Source organism: Prionailurus bengalensis, chromosome B2, assembly GCF_016509475.1.
Source record: "Prionailurus bengalensis isolate Pbe53 chromosome B2, Fcat_Pben_1.1_paternal_pri, whole genome shotgun sequence".
NCBI classification, from domain to species: Eukaryota; Metazoa; Chordata; class Mammalia; order Carnivora; family Felidae; genus Prionailurus; species Prionailurus bengalensis.
This window is the reverse complement of record NC_057349.1, coordinates 80,354,925-80,376,670: the sequence shown is the minus strand read 5'-3', so window position 1 is coordinate 80,376,670 and position 21,746 is coordinate 80,354,925. Positions and strand designations below refer to the sequence as shown.

Here is a 21,746-nt window from a genome sequence, read left to right as displayed (position 1 = left end):
GGCTGAGGTCACATGCCGCTACGGGCTCCCTCAGTTCCGGGCCTAGTAGAATCTCCTGTCTCGCTGTCCCGCCACACCTTGTCTCCGGGACCTACCATCACTGCAATGGTCGGACCCGAATCACGATATCTACGCCCGCTTCAAACGTCCTCCCGGAACTGGGGCGGTAGTGACTCCCGCTGTTTCCGCTGTTGAGGGGGCGGGGCTGGGGCCGCCCTGCCGTGGCGGTCGTGGTCGAGGGCTGATGACGTAGGGCGCCGCGTGCTCCCCCACGTGTGCTGCAGTTCTCCCGGTGTCTGCGGGGCAGCCGTGGCTGGTTTCCCCGGGGGCGTAGTTGCTGGCACCTCCAGCGCGGGACCTCGGGGGCTCGGGGGCTCCGAGCGCTAAGTAGGGAGCGCTGATGACCGCCGGGGGCGGAGGGTCTGCGGTCATGGAGCACCTTTTCCTAGAGGTGGCGGCCGCGCCGCTGCGCTTACTCGCTGCCAAGAACGAGAAGAGCCGCAGCGAACTGGGCAGGTTCTTGGCCAAGCAGGTAAAAGAAGGAGGGAGAGGGAAAACGCCGGGCCGCCCCCGGCCGCCCCCCTCGCGCGTGCCCTGCGACCCTGAGTGAGACGCGCAACTTTAAGGGAGGGGAGAAGCGGCGTTCTGTCACCCTGGCCCCCTCCGCAGGGCTGGTCCGGGGCGGAGACGTCCGCGCGTGTTTGAGGAAATTGGAAGAAGCCTTTTGTGTGTATCTGAGAGACCCTTCCATTCTCCTCTAACCTACCTCTGTCTCCTCTCTGTAGCAGACGTGGCCTTCCGAAAGAAATGTGGTTTGTTTTTCCGTAATTGAAGTTGTATCTCTGCCCACTTGACATGTGTATTAACTTAAGTGTGCCAAGTCTAGCCACCCCTGTTAGTCTGGGTGACTGTTTTTCTTTTCTGCTCCATCCTTTAGTTGTGGCCGGCTGACACGTATTGATTGCGTTCCTGCTTTGCGTGAGGCACAGTATGGTTCTGTGAGGAGACAGAGAAATTCGTTAAGGTCTCTGCCCCCAGGGAACTTAGCGTCTATTTTTGGAGACCGTTCATAAAGACAGAAAACAACTGAAGGACAAAGCAAGACAGCTAATGCTGTGTGACATTAACCGTAGAGACTATGATGTGGATTAGAATTTTCTAAGAAATGGGGTTTTGGCCTTTTAAGAGCCTTCTCTCAACTCCCTGCTAAGTTGAGAACCTTTATCATGCATTTTCTTTTCACGTTGCATTTTAATTTCCCATTTTATGCTTCCCCACTCCCAATATCTCTGAACTTCTAGAGAGTAGAAAATGTGTTTAGTTTATTTTTTTCCTTCTAACTCCCGTATCTAGAACTTATTTATTCAGTCACGAATGCATTGTGTACACATATATCCTTTTGCTCAGGAAGCGACGGGAGTATTTTGGGTCTGGAGCTGCAGAGAACTAACATGAGAGGCATTTCTGTTTGGTGAAAACAAATTGAGCGTGTAAAGGGCAGGGGGAGGGGGAGAAGAGGGGTGGGAGAGAAGGTCAGAGATACCCTGGGGCCTCTGAGCCCCAGTGAAGGGAATCACTAAACACGGTGAGCTGGTGAAAGAGGAGTTTTGGTGGGCTGGACTAGGTAAGGAAAGAGATCATCACTTTGTATGAGCTGAGCTTTTGGTGACAGTCCTGAGTTATGGATTGTTGGTAGATGTATTTTTCTGTAAGTGGGTGTTAGAATTTAGATCAGAGGTTCTGAAACTAGGGATCATAGACCAGCAACAGGGGATTTGTGTTTCCCTACCACTGTAATTGGGTGTAACATAGATGTTTATGTACTGGGGGTAGGGAGGGGAAATGGTTTATAGCCTTTATTAGATACAGTTTTAGAGAATCTGACAGGTGTGAGAGTCACTCATGTGAATTCTGAGATTGTATAGAAGTAGTATTAGACTTGAAAGCTACTAGAAAGTTCATTTGAATTAAGGAGATTGGGACACCTTTACTTCTCCCTTTTTTGTGTGTCACATTGTCAGATTCTCTCCTGAGATGTCTTTCAGTTCCTTATCATTTTCATGATTAATTTCAAACCTTTCACTCAGAAAGCTTGATTGTGTTGCCATTCTGTATTTATCCTATTTTTTGGAAACAAAGCAATTTTTATGGGAAAGCAAAGCCTTTTGAAACATGATTCTCATTGCAGTTGGGATCTGAAGTAAGAATTCTTTAGGATTGTGGGTTTTTTGTTTTGTTTTGTTCTTTATCTCAGCTGGTGACAGCAACTTCTGCCTATCCACTTTAGAGAACTGAGTGTCCTCACTCTTCTCACTTCTTTTCCTTCACATATGGCCAAGTCTTCCGTGTTTTATTTACTCAGTATTGAATCTATTACTTCTTTCCATCCCTATTGTCACCACCATCCTACAGTTCTGACTCCATTCCAGTGTGGGTTTTCCAACACCTCCAAGCAATTCTCAGACACAAACTGGGTGTCATATAATTTAACTCAATTCTGACACTGTCTACTTGGAGATAACATGAGATCCCACGTGTTAAGGGCTGAGTCTTTCAAAACTGCCCTCCCCACGTCTGAACGCCATTTGAAAGTCCAGGTTGTCACCTGTACCTCTGACCAACTGGCTGTGGATTGGAGGTTCTCTACAACCCCCTCCTTGGGTTTGATTAATTTGCTAGAGTGGCTCACAGAACTCAAACATTTTACTTACTAAATTACTGGTTTGTTATGAAACGATAGAATTCTGGAACTGCCAGATGGAAGAGATGCATAGGGACAAGGTATGTGAGGAGTGCAGAGCTTCCATGCCCTCTCCAGAGGTGACACTTTCTCCACATATCCATATTTTTACCAACCTGGAAGCTCTCCTGACCAAGTCCCTTTGGGTTTTTATGGAGGCTTCATTACATAGGGTATAATTGATGAAAACTTTAGCCATTGGTGTTGGAATTCATTGACCAACCCTTGGCCCTTGAGGTGGAGGTGGGGGTGGGACTGAAAGTTCCAACACTCATCACTTGGTTGGTTCTCTTGGCAGCCAGTTCCATCCTTGGGTGCTTTGCAAAATTCACCTCCTTGGGGCGCCTGGCTGGCTCAGTAGGTAGAGCATGCAACTGTTGATCTCAATCTAGTGAATTCAAGCACCATGTTGGGCCTAGAGCTTACTTAAAACAACAACAACCCCACCCCCAGTCCCCCCCCCCCCACAAAATTCACCTCCTTAACATAACAAAAGACACCTTTATCACTCTGCTCACAGGAAATTGCAAAGATTTTAGGAGCTCTGTGCCTGGAATGGGGTTGAGGACCAAACAAAAATGTGTTGTTATAAATCATATCACATATCCTTACCTCCTTGATTACTGTCTGTGTTCAAGAAAAGCGGAATGCTTAAGAGCATGCATGGATATTGGGATGAAGTATGGCTAAAGATCAAATTCTCTTTTACATAATTGCTTTTGGGGTTTGAACAAGTTACCTAATTCTTCTGAGTCACAATTTCTTGCTATATTACATATGGTAGCTACTACATAGTTGGAGGGGCTCTGGAACCAGACTGTGACGTGGATTCTTGGTTCTCCTAGCTTTGTGACCTTGACCCCTTTTTAATTTTTCAGTTTCCTTATCTGTAAAATAGGGATATATTGCCTGCTTTATGGGTTGCTGTGAGGACTAGATGCCTACACTATAGTAAGCACTCTTTGTAGAAGTGGTTCTTAATTATTATTGCTATTAATAAGGTTGTTGTAAGATCCAGATAATGCATGTGAGGAGCTTACCAAAATGCCTAGCACAGAGCAGGTAATCAGGGGCATCTGACTTCAGCTCAGGTCGTGATCTCGCGGTTCATGGGTTTGAACTCTGTGTCTGGCTCTGTGCTGACAGCTGGGAGCCTGGAGCCTGCTTCAGATTCTGTGTCTCCCTCTCTCTCTGCCTCTCCTCCATGCACGGTATTTCTGTGTGTCTGTCTCAATAAATAAACATTTAAAAAAATTAAAGAAAAACAGTAATCAGTACATATGAGCTATAATAATACTTTTTATGTTTATTTTTGAGAGCGAGTATGTGCGCTCGCAAGTGGGGGAAGGGCAGAGAGGGGGGAGAGAGGATCTAAAGGGCTCCATGCTCACAGCAGAGAACCTGATATGGGGCTCAAACTCACAAACCTTGAGATCATGACCTGAGTTGAAGTTGGACACTCAACTGACTGAGTCATCCATGCACCCCAATATAATAATTTTTAAAAACCGCTTTATTAAGATATAATTCAGGTACCAAAAACTTCTTCCATTTAAACTTATAGTTCAGTGGTTTTTTGCTGTTTTCACAGATGTGTGTAACTGTTACCACAGTTTTAGACTGTGATGTTTAGACATTTTCATTCTTTTGTAATTTTTAAAATTATTTTTTAATTTTTTTTTAAGTTCATTTATTTTGAGAGAGAGAGTGCAAGCAGGGGAGGGGCAGAGAGAGAGGGAGGGAGAGAGAATCCCAAGCAGGCTCCACACTACCAGTGCAGAGCCCAATGTGGGGCTCGAACTCATGAACCATAAGATCATGACCTGAGTTGAGATCAAGAGTTGGACTCTTAGGCTTAGCTGACAGAGCCACCCAGGAGCCCCTCTTTTTTTATTTAAAAAAGTCCCCCAACATGGGACTTGAACTCATGACCCCAGGTCATGAGTTGCATGCTCTTTCAACTGGGCCAGCCAGGTGCCCTGACATTTTCATTATTTCAAAAAGAAGCCCCCATACCTTTTAGATGGTAGCACCCCCCATTCCCACCCCAGTCACTGTGCTCTCCCACAGCTCCTCAGGCAACCGCTAACTTAACTTTTTTCCTCTGTGGGTTCCCTATTCTGGTCATGAATAAGACATCTGAATCTATCACCGTTCTGCATAAAAGCTCCCTATTATCTCTATAATAAAAATTTCTAAGTGGTATATGAGGTGTTTTATATTTTTTGAAAATTTGTCACTTAAAAATGAAAGAAAACATTTTTTCTCTCAACTTTTTTTCCAGTTTTTGTTTGAAATACTTTTAAATCCAGTGCAGTGGTTCTCAACTGGGGCAATTTTTCCCCCAAGGGCAAATCTGGAGACATTTTTGGTTATCACAACTGTTGGTGGGGTTGCTTCTGGCATATAGTGTTTAGAGGGCAGAGATGCTGCTAAATATGTTACAATGCATGGGACAGCTTCCACAAAGAATTATCCAGCTCCAAATATCAGTAGTGCAAAATTAAGAAAGAAACTCTAAATATATATGTGCCTAATAACAGAGTATCAAAATATGTGAATCAAAAAGTGACAGAAAAGGAAAAATAGACAAATTCACAATTATAATTGGAGACTTTGACACTCTATCCTGATTAATTGATAGAACAAATACAGAAACTCTCTAAGCATGTAGAAGACCCGCTATCAACAAACTTGACCTAACTGATGTTTCTAGATTGCTGTGCCCAGTAACTGTAGGATACATATTCTGCACATCTGGAACATTTCCCAAGATAGACCATATTTTCAAGATAGACCATAGTTTCAATAAATTTAGGAGAATTAAAATCATGCATGGTATATTCAATGATCCCAATGAAATTAAATTAAGGAAGAAAAAAACAACCAAAAGATAGTGGGAAAAATCTCTAAATGTTAAAGATTAAAAAAAAAAAAAAAAGATGGTTAAAAAATAATCACTGAGTCAGAAAATCATTTGAACTGAATCATGATTTAAACAAATTGAGGGAGGGGGCGCCTGGGTGCCTGACTTCGTCTCAGGTCATGATCTCATGGTCTGTGGATTCAAGCCCCACGTTAGGCTCTGTGCTGACAGCTCGGAGCCTGGAGCTTGCTTCAGACTGTCTCCCTCTCTCTCTGCCACTCCTCTGCTTGCATTCTGTCTCTCTTTCTCAAAAATAAACAAACATTTAAAAAAATTTAAAAAGTAAGTTACTAATAATGAACAATTTATGAAATCAGTGTTTGAAGAATATAAATTACCAAAGCCCACTCAAGAAAAACAAGCTAGGAATAAAACAGAAACAAGTTAGCAATAGAATAAAATGTCCTCAAGCTGATATAGAGCATCTACAAAAACTTAATAGCTAGCATCACAGTTAATATGTGAACAACCCAGTTTCAAAATGGATAAAAGATGGGGCACCTGTGTGGCTCAGTCAGTTCACCGTCTGACTTCAGCTCATGTCATGATCTCGGTCTGTGAGTTCGAGCCCCATAGCTCAGAGTCTAGAGCCTGCTTCAGATCCTATTTCTCCCTTTTTCTCTGCCCCTCCCCTGCTCATGCTCTGTCTCTCTCTGTCTTTCAAAAATGAATAAATGCTAAAAAAAAAAAAAATAAATGGATAAAAGATTGAACAAATGTACAACAGATGATAAATAAATGGCCATTAAACACTTGAAAAAATTCTCAACATCTTTGGCATCAGAGAAATTCAGATAAAAGCACCAGATTCCATTCCCCCTTCTCTAAAATGACTAAAATTTCAACTGACCATACTATGTGGTGGTGAAGTTATGTGGCAACCAGAGGTCTCAGACATTGCTGGTAGGTGTAAACTGGTACAACTGCTTGTTTTAAAGTTAAACACTGAGGGGTACCTGGCTGACTCAGTTGATGGAGCATGTGACTCTTGATCTCGGGGCTATGAGTTCAAGTCCCACATTGGGTATAGAGCTTACTTCAAAAAAGAAAAAAAGGCTAAGTATCTTGTTTTCTTTTTTTTTAAGTAGGCTCCACACTCAGCGTGGAGTCCAGTGTGGGGCTGGAACTCAGGACCCTGAGATGAAGACCTGAGCCAAGATCAAGAGTATCAAGAGTATCAAGAGATGCTTAACTCCTTGAGCCACCCAGGCGCCCCTTCCTCATTTCCCTCAGGGGTGGAGAGAATCTTAAGTAGGGTCCACACCCAGCACAGAGCCTGACCTCGGGGCTTGATCTGCATCTCATGACCTTGAGACAACCTGAGCTGAAATCAATGGTCGGGTGCTTAATTGACTGAACTACCCCACCTGCCCCTTTTCCTATTTTCAGTATCTGATTCATCTAACCCTGTTTTCCAGATTATCTTTTCAAGAGAAGGTTCATGAAGTGATATTCTCTCTGGAGATTTTTTTCCCAACTCACAAGTTTCTATATAACATGTCCAGGACAGTTGCACTTTTTTTCATTCATTTTGTAAGTGATGTGTTTCTTTTTCTTCACAATATAACCACTTACTATCTACTTTTTTGAATGATATCTTTAGAGGGCTTCATAGCATGCCCCTGCGAATCATGACCAAATCTGTTAAAATTTCCTTGCAGGACTAATATTGATAGAAATTGTTCCAAAATAACATCTTTCCCCACTCAGTGCTTTGTTCAGAATTAGGAATTTTTGGGGCTCCTGGGTGGCTCAGTCGGTTGAGCGTCTGACTTCGGCTGAGATCATGATCTCACGGTTCGTGGGTTTGAGCCCCGCATTGGGCTCTGTGCTGACAGCTCAGAGCCGGAAGCCTGTTTCGGATTCTGTGTCTCTCTCTCTGCCCCTCCCCCACTCGTGCTCTGTCTCTCTCTGTCTCAAAAATACATAAACATTAAAAAAATTTTTTTTCAAAAAAAGAATTAGGAATTTTTGGAGCACTTGCGTGGCTCATTTGGTTAAGCATCCAACACTTGATTTTGGCTCAGGTCATGATTTCATGGTTGTGAGATGGAGCCTCACATGGGGCATGGACTCTGCTTAAGATTCTCCCTTTACCTCTGTCCCTTGAGTGTGTGCTCACACATGTGTGCGTGAGCTCTCTCTCTCTTTCTCAAAAAAAAAACAAAAAAAAACCCCTAGGTGTTTTTATGAGTGAATGCCCTATAATTTGAAAGACTTCGTAAGAGCTCAGGTGTAAGGTGACCTTTTTTGAGGGAGAACTTTGGAAAAAATTGTTATATTTTTGCATGGGGTATTTAGGTTGTGCTCAAGCTGCAGTCTTAATAGGTAAATGTTTTGTGTGAAACGCCTTAGCATAAACTCATAGCATTGGACTTGGTGAGTATTTTAAACCTGCTGTCTCATTGTCGGCAGCAGGGGTTGTGTAGACCCGCGTGCACACTAACGATATGAGACTGTAGCATTTTACATGGAATTCAGGTATCAGTCCTTTTCCTCAAACCTCAGTGGACTGAAACTTCTTTATAACAGCCTTTCACGTTAAATTAACTGCACTCTTCTATTGCAAAGCCCTTTTCTATGTTTTATAAGATAAACTCATTTATGATATGTGGAAATTGGATGTTTTGATTCTAAGCTAGGACTTTTTCCCTTTTGCAACAGTGCTAACAAGCAGCATTTACATAGATACATTGTTTTGCCTTTCTCTCAGGTGTGGACACCTCAAGATCGCCAGTGTATCCTGAGCACCTTAGCACAATTACTTCTGGATAAAGACTGTACTGTGCTGGTTGGTCGCCAGCTGCGCCCTCTTCTTTTGGATTTGTTGGAAAGGAATGCTGAAGCCATTAAAGCCGGAGGCCAAATCAACCACGATCTACACGAACGGCTCTGTGTGTCAATGAGCAAACTCATTTGTAACCATCCTGACGTCCTCCCGTGAGTAACAGTTTTATTCTTCACTTTTCTCCTTGAGGTAGTAGAACCTGGAAAGTAAAGGGGTGTGAGCTGAGAAGGGAAGAGGAGAAATACAAGAAAGAAGGAAGATAAGTGGTACTGTTTATTAACAATTTAGTGACCATTTACTAGGTTTCTTTGAAGTCTTGGCCATCAGGATGGGTCTGGAAAACTGGCCATGATGTGTTCTTTGGCTTCAAGAATTATATCATCTGGTGAGATGAGGCAGATTTAAAAAGAGTTTCATCTGAGGTTCTTATAGCATCCATTTCAGATGGCTGCTTGCTGGAGTAGCTGAAGGGTGACGTTAGAAGAGCTGTGGTGTCTTTCTAACTTTCTATAATCTGTCCAAAGCAGTTTTGTGAGAAGTTGTGTTAGAACTGGATTCTAATGTATTTCTCTTTAAAAAAAAAAAATTTTTTTTTTTTTTTAATCTTTATTTATTTTTGAGAGAGAGGGAGAGACAGAGCTCAAGCAGAGGAGGGGCAGAGAAGGAGTGAGACAGAATCCGAAGCAGGCTCCAGGCTCCGAGCTGTTAGCACAGAGCCTGACACGGGGCTTGAACTCACGAACTGCAAGATCATGACCTGAGCTGAAGTCGGACACTTAACCCACTGAACCACCCAGGCACCCCTAATGTATTTCTCTTCTGATCTGCTCTGTGTCCGGCCTGTGCTGGTTCACCCTTCCTTAGGCAGCCTGGTGGTCCCCTACTTCTGAGAGGTCACCATATTGATGCCAAACTTATTGTGCACCAGATCAGCATAGTGCATTGCAGTCAAGAACTATAGCCCAGCAATCCTCCTCCTGCCTCATCCACCTGAACAGCGGGGACTACAGGCACGTACCACTGTATCTGCCTTTGTCTTTTAAATTAATAGCAAAATACTGTTGGTATGGAGTAAAGGGCCAGCAAAATGAGTATTAGGGTTTTTTTAATTGAGAAGGTGAAGAACTTTCACTCTAAACTTGAGTAGTATCTTTGCAACTAATAAGAGTATCCCTTATATCCATTCCTTATTTATTAATTTTCATTTGGCTTTCTTAGAAGTATGATCTCTAATCTGGTTCATGAATGAAGGGAATAAGAACTGAACTCTTGGCAGAAAACCATAATTTGTATGAGATTTTCTTTTTTTTTTTAATGTTTATTTGTTTTTGAGACAGAGCGAGAGAGAGAGAGAGAGAGCGCGCGCGCGCGAGCGAGAGAGAGCGAGCATGAGCGGGGGAGGGGCAGAGAGAGAGGGAGACACAGAGTGTGAAGCAGGCTCCAGGCTCTAGGCTCTGAAATGTTAGCACAGAGCTCAATGCAGGACTCAAACTCACAAGTCGTGAGATCATGACCTGAGCCGAAGTCGGACGCTTAACCCACAGAGCCACCCAGGTACCCCTGTATGAGCTTTTCTAAAAGGGGAGGGGGAAAAATGGGCCCAGTTTAATGGAACTAGAAGATATACAGCAAATATCATCATTATACGTGGTAATTAGGAACATAAGCTGTGGGTTGATTGAAGGTTGAGATTGTGGCCTCACTTAGTACTCATTGATGTACTTGACTGTGGTACCATTTCATAACGTGTACTGACTGCCCTGTACTTACTATATAGAATTGACGTGTGGGTAACTTGAACCCCCGTTTCTCCTAGGCCTTTGTGGTACAGTGCTTCTGGATTGTGTTTGAGAATCATTAAAATGATGGATTAGTTACATCTGGTTTCCCATCCGCTTTGCACTTTATGTTCTTATTAAATGCATGTGAACACAGAGCACACCCCTACTTTTTCTTCTTTTCATTTTGCCAAGGCAGTATATTTTATTTACACTCCCACCTTATTTCAAAAATTATATAATGCAGTTTATGAAGTTTCTTGTGCTAGAGTAACTTAAAAACAAGCCATAAAAAAAAGGAGCTATGTGTAAATGAATCAATACATGATGTGAAATGAATTATAGACAATGATGTAGAATGAGATTTTGATTTTCAGTTTTAAGAATTGTAGCTCATTAGTTCAGCATGTGCCCTAAATTTCCTCTGTAGAGGGAATATACCTAATGTGTTAGGGATATACCAAATATATTTAGATAGGATACAGTCATTCATTCAGTAGATAAATATAGAAGACCTCTCTTGGGGCCACATCATGGGGGTAAGAAAGTCAAGTATAATGGGTTCTTGTATTTTGCAAACAATTGAATATAATGCTAATAGAGATGTTAGCCAAATACTTAAGGGGAGCAAGAAAATCATTAAAGAAGAATGAATGTTATCCTCTTGAAAATCAGAGAAAGTTTTGTATTGTGGCAGATTGTGGAGGAAGAGGGAAGAGAAAAAGAATGAAGAGAAGAGAAATAGGATGGCAATGAAGATCTAGGAAAAAAGAGAGAGAGAGAGACAGACTGGAAAGGAGGATCCCAGTCAAGCTCCCTAGAATCCTAGTGCTTGCCCTTCATTTCCTGGTACATATCTCTTTCTGAGCCCAAGGTGTTTGGGGCTTCCATGAGGTTCTTTAGTAGTCTTAAACATTTCTTTTTTTTTTTTTTTTAATTTTTTTAATGTTTATTTTTTTTGACAGAGAGAGAGAGAGAGAGAGAGAGAGAGAGAGAGAGAGAAAATGAATGAGCGGGGGAGGGGCAGAGAGAGAGGGAGGCATAGAATCCAAAGCAGGTTCCAGGCTCTGAGCTGTCAACACAGAGCCTGATTGCGGGGCTAGAACCCATGAACTGTGAGATCATGACCTGAGCCGGAGTCGGACGCTTAACCAACTGAGCCACCCAGGCGCCCCTTAAACATTTCTTTTTTTTAATCTTGCTTATATTATTTGTTCATTACTGTGTTCCCCTTTCCCCTGCCCAGCTTTATTGAGATTCAATTGAGATATATTTTTATTGACATATAATATTGTATAAATTGAAGGTAGAAAACATAGTGATTTGATACATGTACATATTGTGAAATATTTGCCACAGTAAGGTCAGTTACCACATCTTTCACTTCACATAATTACCGTTTTGTTGTTGTTTGCTCATTGTTTTTGATTCTAGAATCCTTGAACACGTTTTACTTTTTGGCAAGTTTTTTGTCAGGACTTTGTGAGTGCAATCCTGGTGTATTGATTCTTTCTCTATTCTAACATATTAGGTTTCCAAGTTCTTTTTTTTTGTTTTTCCCCCAAAGATTTTACTTTTTGGGGCACCTGGGTGGCTCGGTCAGTTAAGCATCTGACTTTTGGTTTCAGCTCAGGTCGTGATCTCATAGTTTGTGAGTTCAGGCCCCACATCGGGCTCCACACTAACAGCTCAAAATCTAGAGTCATGTGGGGGCGCCTGGGTGGCTCAGTCGGTTGAGCGTCCAACTTCGGCTCAGGTCATGATCTCACGGTCCGTGAGTTTGAGCCCTGCATCGGGTCTGTGCTGACAGCTCAGAGCCTGGAGCCTGTTTCGGATTCTGTGTCTCCCTCTCTCTCTGCCCCTCCCCCATTCATGCTCTGTCTCTCTCTGTCTCAAAAATAAATAAATGTTAAAAAAAATTAATAAAAAAATCTAGAGTCATGTGTTCTTCCAACTGAGCCATTTAAGCACCCTTCATTCTTTATACTGTAACATCTTAAGGCACTGTTAGTCTTATTTCAAATCTTTAGAGAAGTAAACTAAGTAGCTCTGTCAGAGCCAGGACTGGACTGCAGGTCTTACTTCTGGATGCTGGAAAGACTGATGAGTTGCCCGAGTGGCTCATCCAAGATTAGATGTTTAACTGGGTGATATTCCTTGCTGTATTTTAGGCCTTATGACTATCTTACTCCAGGAAAGAGAACTTCTCCTCAGTCTTTGGATATTCTCTTAGGCAAAAACTGATCATGTTATTCTCTGGCTAAAAATGCTTTATTGTTGTTTAGATCAGAATTTTAGAGCACTCCCTGAAAGTGATGGGTCTTTGGAGAAAAGGGTGCTGTAGTTAAGTAAGTTTGGGAGAGAATATTGACCAGTTCCCCTTTGTATTTTTATGGTGGACCACAATTCTCTTCCTTGCACTGGCCGCACAGATGTAGGCCATTGCCAGTGCACTCGGCTTATTTCCCCCGGTCTTCCTCAAGGAAGGAAGGTCAACCCTGAGTTAGGTTGACCACTTGGTTGCTGCTTCTCTGTTTGTTACTGCCGGCTGGTTTCACATGTGCTGCCAACATCATCTGCCTCTGAGCTAGTGGAATACCAGCCTCTCTCCCCCAAAGAATGATTGTACTTATTCTGACAGCATCCTTGTGGAGAAAAAAAAAAAGTCCTGTTTTTGTTTTTAATTTCAAAGGTGATACATTTAAATAATAACAATACAGAATTGCAAAAAGTGGAAGTCCTGGAATTTCATCCTGAAATCCTACTTTTTAGAGATAATTGTTATTAACAGTGTGATATGTTACCTCTTAAATCTCTTTTCTTTTTCTCACTCTGCCAGGTTTCTCTCTTTTTCTTTTTAAGTTTATTTATTTTGAGAGAGGTAGTGTATATGCATGTGAGTAGAGGAGGGGCAGAGAGAGGGAGAGAGAGAATCCTAAGCAGACTCTGCACTGTCCACACAGAGCCCGATGCACAAGGCTCAATCTCACAAACCCACAAACTGTGAGATCATGACCTGAGCTGAAATCAAAAGTTGGTCGCTCAACAGACTGACTCACCCAGGCGCCCCAGCCAGGTCTCTTCTGAGCCACAGCTGAATCTTCTAAGTCCCATTTGTCCAGTCTTCTTCAGAATATTGTGAGTGTTAACTTACCAAGACTCTATTTCTGTTTGCCCAGATTGCTTGTGAAAGTCTAAGCCTTCCCACCCATCTCCTGAGTTCTCATTCTCTCTCCCTCTCATAACAGTTTTATGTTTGGGGATTTATTGAGCCAGCGATGTGGGGTATGTTTCCCTGGTGCTTCAGTGCAAATCGCTCTGGAAAGCAGATTCGAATGGCCCCTGCAGCTGCTCTGTCGCATTCCCAGTGGGCTCCTGAAGATTCTGTTACTGACCACTAGTTCACTAAGTTATTGTAAAAGGTTGCAACTCTGGAACAGGCTGATGGAAGAGATTGCTTCCTAATACTAGATTTCACAGTGGTTTTTTTTGGATGAAACCAAAAGCACAAGCAACTAAAACAAAAATAGACGAATGGGACATCAAACTAAAAAGCTTCAGCACAGCCAAGGAAACAAGAATGAAGAGACAATGTACAGATTGGGAGAAAATACTTCCAAGTCACCTATCCATTAGGGGATTAATATCCAGAATGTATAAAGAACTTCCTTCCATTTTTTTGTCCATCTTTTCCAGTTTTACTGCCTTCCTTTTGTGTTCCACAGAAATCTGTTCTCATCTTCAGATGCAACCAAAGCATCTCTTCTTGACTGCCCCCCACCCCCCACCCCGCCCCAGCCCTGTTGGTTTAGCTGAATCTTTTTTCTTTGTGCCTCTTGTTTCTGTGACTGTCTTCCTTGGTAGATAGCAAGCTGCTCAAGGAAAGTATCTCCTTGGTTTTGTACTCCTGGAACTTAACAGCATCTGGCTTCTAGTGAGAGGTCAATAAATGTTTATTGAAAACTAGTGCATTTTCCGTGGAAAACACTTGCAATAAGTACCTGTGGTTTTGTATTCTCTTAGACATCTCATGCCATTGTCCTGGTTCCTGAATTTGAACAGGATACAGTCTTAGGATTGGGTAGCTTCACTATTTGTCTCTTTATTCTCAGACCCTTGGAAATTCCTGTTGTATTCTGCTGGCCTGTCTCAAAGTAGAAAAGCATACTTTGAAATCCTCACCAACAAATGAAAAAAATTTCTTTTTCTGAAGGTTTGCCCTGAGGTATTTCAAGGACACTTCTCCAGTCTTCCAAAGACTCTTCCTAGAGAGTTCAGATGCTAATCCAGTCCGCTATGGGCGCAGGCGGATGAAGCTCCGGGACCTAATGGAAGCAGCTTACAAGTTTCTGCAGAACGAGCAGTCCGTGTTCCGGGAGCTCTGGGACTGGAGTGTGTGTGTCCCTCTCCTCAGAAGCCATGACACCTTGGTCCGCTGGTGTGTAGCTCCTGGAATTTTCTGGTGCTTCAAGTGTGGGGGTGGTATAAGGAGTGTAGAGTTCTGTGATGAGGCAGGAAAGGAAGCTATGTAAAATGTGTTATTTTTGTTCTGGTGCCTTTTGGGTTCCTCGTGCCTTTCCTTAATCATGCTTCTCCTCAGTGGCAAATGAGATGATACTTAATGGAGTTCTACCTTTTTCACGTTCTATCAGGTGAATTCATCATACTTGATTTGTATTTTCTACTCTCAAATGTATTGAAATGTATTAATTCTATAAGATTTCCTTTTTTTCTTTTTAAAGTTTTTCTTTTTTTAATTTAAGTTTTTAGTAATCTCTACACCCAACATGGGGCTCGAACTTAGAACCCTGAAATCAAGAGTTACATGCTGTACCCACTAAGCCAGCCAGGCACTCCTAAAATTCCCTTTTCTAATGTTTAGTTGGCGAGAAAATTTTCTTTTTTCTTGAGAATCAGTTGCTTTTCCTAAGTTTATGTATACTTTGGTTTTCTCCAGGTACACAGCCAATTGTCTTGCTTTGGTCACCTGTATGAATGAAGAGCACAAGTTATCATTCCTTAAGAAGATTTTTAATAGTGAGGAACTGATCCATTTCAGGTTAAGGTAAGAAGGAGGATTCCTGGAGATCTTGATGTAGCCTTACAGTGCATTAAAGTAACTAATGAGATATTCATTTTCCTCAGGTTATTAGAAGAGGCCCAGCTGCAGGACTTGGAGAAGGCCTTGGTTTTGGCTAATCCAGAAGCCTCCCTTTGGCGTAAGGAGAAAGAGCTGCAGTACTTACAGGGCCATCTTGTTTCAGCTGATCTCTCTGCCAGGGTGACTGCTGTCTGTGGCGTGGTGCTGCCTGGGCAGCCACCAGCCCCTGGAGAGCAGGTATATTGGCATTAGTGGGATGTGTGTCCTCTTCTCCCCTCTTAAACATTGAGTGTGCTTTTTTCCTTGGCTGGACTGTGTGTTATAGGTGTGAGCCGAGTTGAGTTTTCCAAATTGCTGTTCCATGTACAGAACTATTCAGAATAGATTAAGGAAAATTTACCCAGGGTCCTCTTCTCTGATAGTTTCTTTGTCTCTTTTTGATGTTAAATTAGAAAGTCTAATGATGTCGATGTGATGCTTTTAACGTTAGCAAAGCACTTCCATATACTCTCTTATTTATTTGCTACGGTAACTCTGTGAAGTTGGGTAGCGCATGTTGTGATACCATATTTATGTAAAACAAAGGTAGAATGACTGGCCCGGAGACCCATGGGCTGCCCTTTGTAGAGACGGTGCCAGGCCCAGGTATAACTCCCAGCGGCCTCTTTTTTTCAGAATATTCTTTTTGGTTGTTAGGTAGGAGACTAATAACAGTAGTGAGCTTTCCCCCTGTCATATGAAATGAGCTTCTTTCCAAAAATATGGCTCCAGACCCACACTTTGGAAAAGCTTATAGATCAAAATCTAGCTCTGTAATCTGAAGCTATTCGCAGCCAGTTTTTAGTTAGTTGTCACTTTGTGTGATGGTCAGGTTCACCCAGTTTTCTTTTTGGAAGAAGACCTGGGTCATTCCTTGAACCATTGGTTTATCCATTGGGTAGTACAGTTAAAAAAAAAAAAAAGCATAATATGCATTTTAAAAATGCACATCTTAAATGTACAGCTCAATGATTATTCATAAACTGACTATATCTACGTACCTAGCACTAGGACACCAGCGCTTCCGCAGGCCCTTGTGTTTCCCTCTAGTCACTAAGATCCCCCAAACCCTAACCATTTTTCTAATATAGATAAGGTTTGGAGCATTAGAATTTTAACATAGGGAAAGATTCTAGTTGTGGTAGGTTTGATGTTGAGTACCAGTGGCTAGGCACTGGGGCAGAAGAACAGAATGGTTGCTATGGCCCAGCCTGCCTGCTAAGTTGCTGAGAGTAACAGCTCTGCAGAGAGTTCAGGAACTTCGGCCCTGAATCTCATTTTGTCTTCACATATCTATAGGAGACTAGCCATGTTTGAGAAGTTACTATTCCTTAAAAGTTCTTAAAATTCCACTTTTCCAAGAGATCTTTTTTCTTATATTAGGTACATTATTATTTGAAATTCTTTTTAATGCAGTAAAATACAACATTTACCATCTTAAACTTTTTTTTAGTAAGTAAACTCTGTCTCCACCCTGAGGCTTGAACTCACAACCCTGAGATCGAGAGTCATATGCTCTACTGTCTGAGCCAGCCAGGCGCCCCAACCCATCTTAAACATTTTTAAGTATGCACTTCAGTGGTGTTAAATATATTCACATTGTTGTGTGAATAAACTCCAGAACTTTTTCATCTTGGAAAGCTGAAACTCTGTCCATTAAACATATTGGGAGCAGTTATTATTTTTCACATTTTCACATTTTGTTATGGAAAATATCAAACATATTCCAAAGTAGAAAAAGTAGTGTAATGAATCCCCATGTGCCCATCACTTGGCTTCAGTAATTATAAATTTATGGTTAATTATCTTTCATTTATACTGCTGCATACTCTCCCCACACCATCTTATTTTGAAGCAACTTTAGATGTCACATCATTTCGTGCCTAAATATTTCAATATGTATAAAGGAAAAGAACTTTAAAAAAGCCATTATTCTTTATTACACCTGAAAAAAATGTAACAATTTTATAATACAAAACATCCTTTTAGTGTTCATACTTCCCTGATTTGATTTCCCTGATTTGTAAATAGTTGTGTGCATTCTTTTTTTTTTTTAAGTAGGCTCCATGCCCAACATGGAGCTTGAGACCAAGACGCATACTGTTACTGACTGAGCCCGCCATGCACCCCTATTGTTTACATTCTTTTTTTTTTAATTTTTTTTTTTTAACGTTTATTTATTTTTTGAGACAGAGAGAGACAGAGCATGAACAGGGGAGGGTCAGAGAGAGGGAGACACAGAATCTGAAACAGGCTCCAGGCTCTGAGCTGTCAGCACAGAGCCCGACGCGGGGCTCGAACTCATGGACTGTGAGATCATGACCTGAGCCGAAGTCGGCCACTTAACTGACTGAGCCACCCAGGCGCCCCTATTGTTTACATTTTTGATCTTAGATAACGAAATCTTAGAATGTGGCGAGAGGAAGGAAAACAAATAAAAATCTCTTCATGAGATTAGGTTTGCCCCCATCCCTCATGTGTCAACTTTTTTGACTTCTTAAACTCTGGGAGACTTTCCTTAAATTTGTTAGCAAATTTCTGCCAGAAGGAAAAAGATCCTATTTTGGATAACCTACCTACGGTTACTATAGTGCTGATAGTAGTAATTTAGAGGTTTATGTAAAGGTCAGTGGAAGCATCGTTGTAGAAACTAATGTGTACCCTTTGGAGGAAAGACTGTTGACATGCCTTTTATTTTTCACTTGCCTCCTTAGGCTAGTAATAGAAGTTCTTCTCGTGAACAGGAGCTGGCCTTTAGGTCTTATGTGCTGGTTGATTCAATCTGCAAAAATCTTCAGACGCTGGCTATGGCAGTGGCTTCTCAGAATGCTGTATTGTTGGAAGGACCGATAGGATGTGGCAAAACTTCCTTAGTTGAATACTTAGGTGCAATGACGGGTAGAAGGAAGCCCCCTCAGCTTCTTAAAGTCCAGCTTGGAGATCAGACCGACAGTAAGGTAATTAAGAAATGGCAGGTTTTGGTGGATTAGCATGCTTATAAATGTTTGCATTAAAGTATTGTTTTTGCTAAGGGATGTGAGAATAGTCCTTGGTCTTCTTCATAACTGATGGGACCAAGCTGTAAAAACCTCAAGTGCCTGCTTATTTCTGTATAGAAGTTTAACAGTTAATCAAAGGTTATAGCAATTGTTATCTCAGATGTGTGGTGTCAGTAATTACTTTAACCTCTTCCTGTAGATGCTGTTGGGAATGTATCGCTGCACAGATGTCCCAGGAGAGTTTGTGTGGCAACCTGGTACCCTGACACAGGCAGCCACAAAGGGACACTGGATCCTTCTGGAGGATATTGACTATGCCCCTTTAGATGTGGTATGTCATCTCACTAATTATTTGCTGATTCTACCTTTGAAGAGCATTTGGTTAATAGTGATTCTGGGAGGTGTTTGATTTGAGATGGTATGTTTTGCAAGAAGCTCATTCATGGTTGCCTACCTAATCTGGTTTGAGGTAGGATTACTTGGCTTGTCTCTTTTTTGATAGAAAATTGATAAAATTCCACTGGTGCTGTTTCATTCAGTAGAGTAGTCCCCCCTTATCTGCTGTTCAGTTACCTGTGGTTACCCACGGTCCTGAAGCAAATGATTCTCCTCCTGTGTCTTCTGAAGGTTAGTAGTAGCCTGACGCTATGTCACAGTGCCTCGGTCATTCACCTCACTGTTACCTAGGCATTTTATCATCTTTCATCTCCACAAGAAGGGTAAGTACAGTACAATAAGATACTTTGAGAAAGAGAGACTCCATTCACATATCTTTTTTTATAGTATATTGTTAGAATTATTCTATTTTACTGTTAGTTATTGTTGTTAATCTCTTACCTTGCCAGTTTATGTTAAACTTTATCATAGGTATGTTTGTGTAAGAAAAAGTATACTGTAAATAGGGATCTGTATTATCCACAATTTCAAACATCCACCAGGGGTGTTGAAACATACATGTGTGGATAGGGGGAACTACTATAATCGGATATGTGACCAATTTCACTGTAGTTTTTTCCTCCTTTAGTTAAATTATGTGACTAGTTTCATAACCTTTCCAAGAATAGGCCTTGTGGGAAACATCTTACCAATGTTACAGATACACTGAGAACTTTAAGACCCTACTTCCTAGCTATGGCATCCATAGAGCAGTGGGCTGAGGACAGATGAAGAAGAGATGATGTAACAAGAGTATCTTGCCTTGGTTTCATTAAGGAAAATCTACTGGACGTATATTTTCATTTTTTAAAGATTACTCTTCTATGTGTATCAAAATAACTATGCAGGCAGTCCATGTTTCCTCTATATTTTGTAAAGTATGACAAAAATGTATTGCAGAATGAAAAATTCTTCCTTGGGCACATTTTCCTGAGATTGGTTTTAATTTTTTTTTTTTTTTAATCATGAACCCTAAAGTACCTTTTGGATAGGAGAATAACGTGAGAGTGTGTGTGTGTTTGTATGTGTAGGTTTAGGAAAATATGAAGGGGAAGGAGTAGCTATAAATACATGTGTATTGCGATGATTTTACAGTCTGATGAAGTAAAGATGTAATGGAATTACTGGCCCAGGTAGGGCCTCATAATATGATTACCATGTTCTAGGGTCTCTGTCTCTCTCTCTCCCTTTTGTTTTGTTTTGTTTTGGTTTGTTTCTTGAGTCTCATTGACATACCATGTTGTAAGGTCTTAATGCTCAGTTTTATAGGACTGGAAACTTAGTTTTCTTAATAAGCTCAGAGCTAAGGCTGACTCCTACAAATGAGACTTAATAATACAACTGAAACATAAACCACATGGCCAAATATTTGCTGAGGGTTTTCACTTTCTTTTCTGTTTTCTTCTTCATTTTTTTTTCCTCCTCTCCACACCAAAACTAAGGCCTTTCATTTTCTAGTGCTGTCTTCCCTGGCATGTTTTTTAGATACCAGGGTACCTGGGAAGTCATTAGGATTATGGATTGTGGAATTAGAGCCAAAGAAGATAGATGAACATAAGAGATAGTCCATCCAGGCCATGATGGAGCCTAGGGATCCATCCCTGTCCTATAGTTAATTATATTCCTTGATGACCAGGTCCTGATTCAAGACCAAACTGACAGTTTCTGTCTTGGTCTCCCTTTGCCAATATTTGATAAACATCATAAAATTCTACATTGAGTCCCATTTTGTATAGACTGGACTCTTTGGACTTCTTACTTTGGTTTTTCTTTTTAAACTTCCTGTATAAACTCATGTTCCCTAGATCCATATGTCTGGTCCACCTTTTTGTCGGAAATATCTACTTGAATGTCCCTTAGCTGGTGGAAGTTCAAGATGTCCAAAATGGAGCTTGTCTGCTCGTTCTCAGAACAACCTTTTCTGCCACAGTTAGCAAGCCAGAAGTTTGATGTATCCTAGTCAGCACAGGAGACCCCAAGTCATTTATCTCTAAGTTTTGTAGTTTTCCACTACTTCATATGCACATTCTGCCCTAACAACAGAATCCTTTTATGACATACTCTTAGGAACAAAGACTTTTATCCATTTGAATATTTTTACATGGAGTTTAGTTTGTGCCATTTCTCTCCCACCAAACCTGGCTAATTCTTGCTCAGATTTAAGACTGAGTGAATATCATTACCTCTGGGATGGCTTCACTGCCCTGCTTCTACACTATTCCATTCTGATTCATAGCCACCCTCTATCTTCAGCTCTGGGGTCATGCTGTATGGTGGTTTGCATGGCTATTCCATCAGAGGCTCGGCTGTAAAGCCTCAGTCATGCCTGGATTTTTAGTGTCTGGCTTGTTTCTAGTCCATAGTAGGCACTTAGTGAATGTGGAATGAATAAATCATTCTGTCAGAGTATAGGTGGCTCAGACATTCCTATCTGCCTTTTGGACCCAGTTCATGCTATGAGAATTAAGGTTTCCTTTACAGATGTGCTCATCATTTGGAGAGAAGGGTTTATTGTTGTTGTTGTTGCTTTAATAGCTTTACCAGTGGGGTTTTGTGATTTAGGTTTCTGTGCTGATCCCTCTCTTGGAGAACGGAGAGCTCTTGATTCCCGGCCGAGGTGACTGTCTGAAAGTGGCTCCTGGATTTCAGTTCTTTGCAACTAGGAGGTATGTCCTTTTAACCTTTCTGTTTCCACTGTGGAGGCTTTTCCTCATACATTCACACACTAGAGTCCAAAATCCCTGGAATAGAGTTTCCTGGGCCCACTTTAAGCAAGTGATGACAGATCCAATTTTCATTCTTTACTTATTTTAAAAATACCTGATTCTATATCAGCACTCTCTATTTTGTTCCGTTGTTCATTTGTCTTTACACCATTTGTCTTTGATTACTGAAGTTTTTGTTTGTTTGTTTTTAATTTTTAGAGAAAGAGAGTGCACT

General features: G+C 41.4%; 1 protein-coding gene across 1 annotated transcript in view; it reads left to right on the top strand.

Annotated features, from left to right (window-relative positions):
• The first annotated feature begins 222 nt into the window (after positions 1-222).
• Positions 223-21,746, top strand: part of MDN1 (midasin AAA ATPase 1) — a 173,021-nt gene continuing 151,497 nt past the window's right edge. Inside the window, exons 1-8 of the mRNA XM_043591932.1 lie at positions 223-532; positions 8,380-8,606; positions 14,446-14,670; positions 15,190-15,297; positions 15,378-15,570; positions 18,087-18,329; positions 18,571-18,702; positions 21,369-21,472. Coding sequence (XP_043447867.1) covers positions 401-532; positions 8,380-8,606; positions 14,446-14,670; positions 15,190-15,297; positions 15,378-15,570; positions 18,087-18,329; positions 18,571-18,702; positions 21,369-21,472 — 1,364 coding nt within the window. The 5' untranslated portion in view covers positions 223-400. The remainder of the gene's footprint in view (positions 533-8,379; positions 8,607-14,445; positions 14,671-15,189; positions 15,298-15,377; positions 15,571-18,086; positions 18,330-18,570; positions 18,703-21,368; positions 21,473-21,746) is intronic.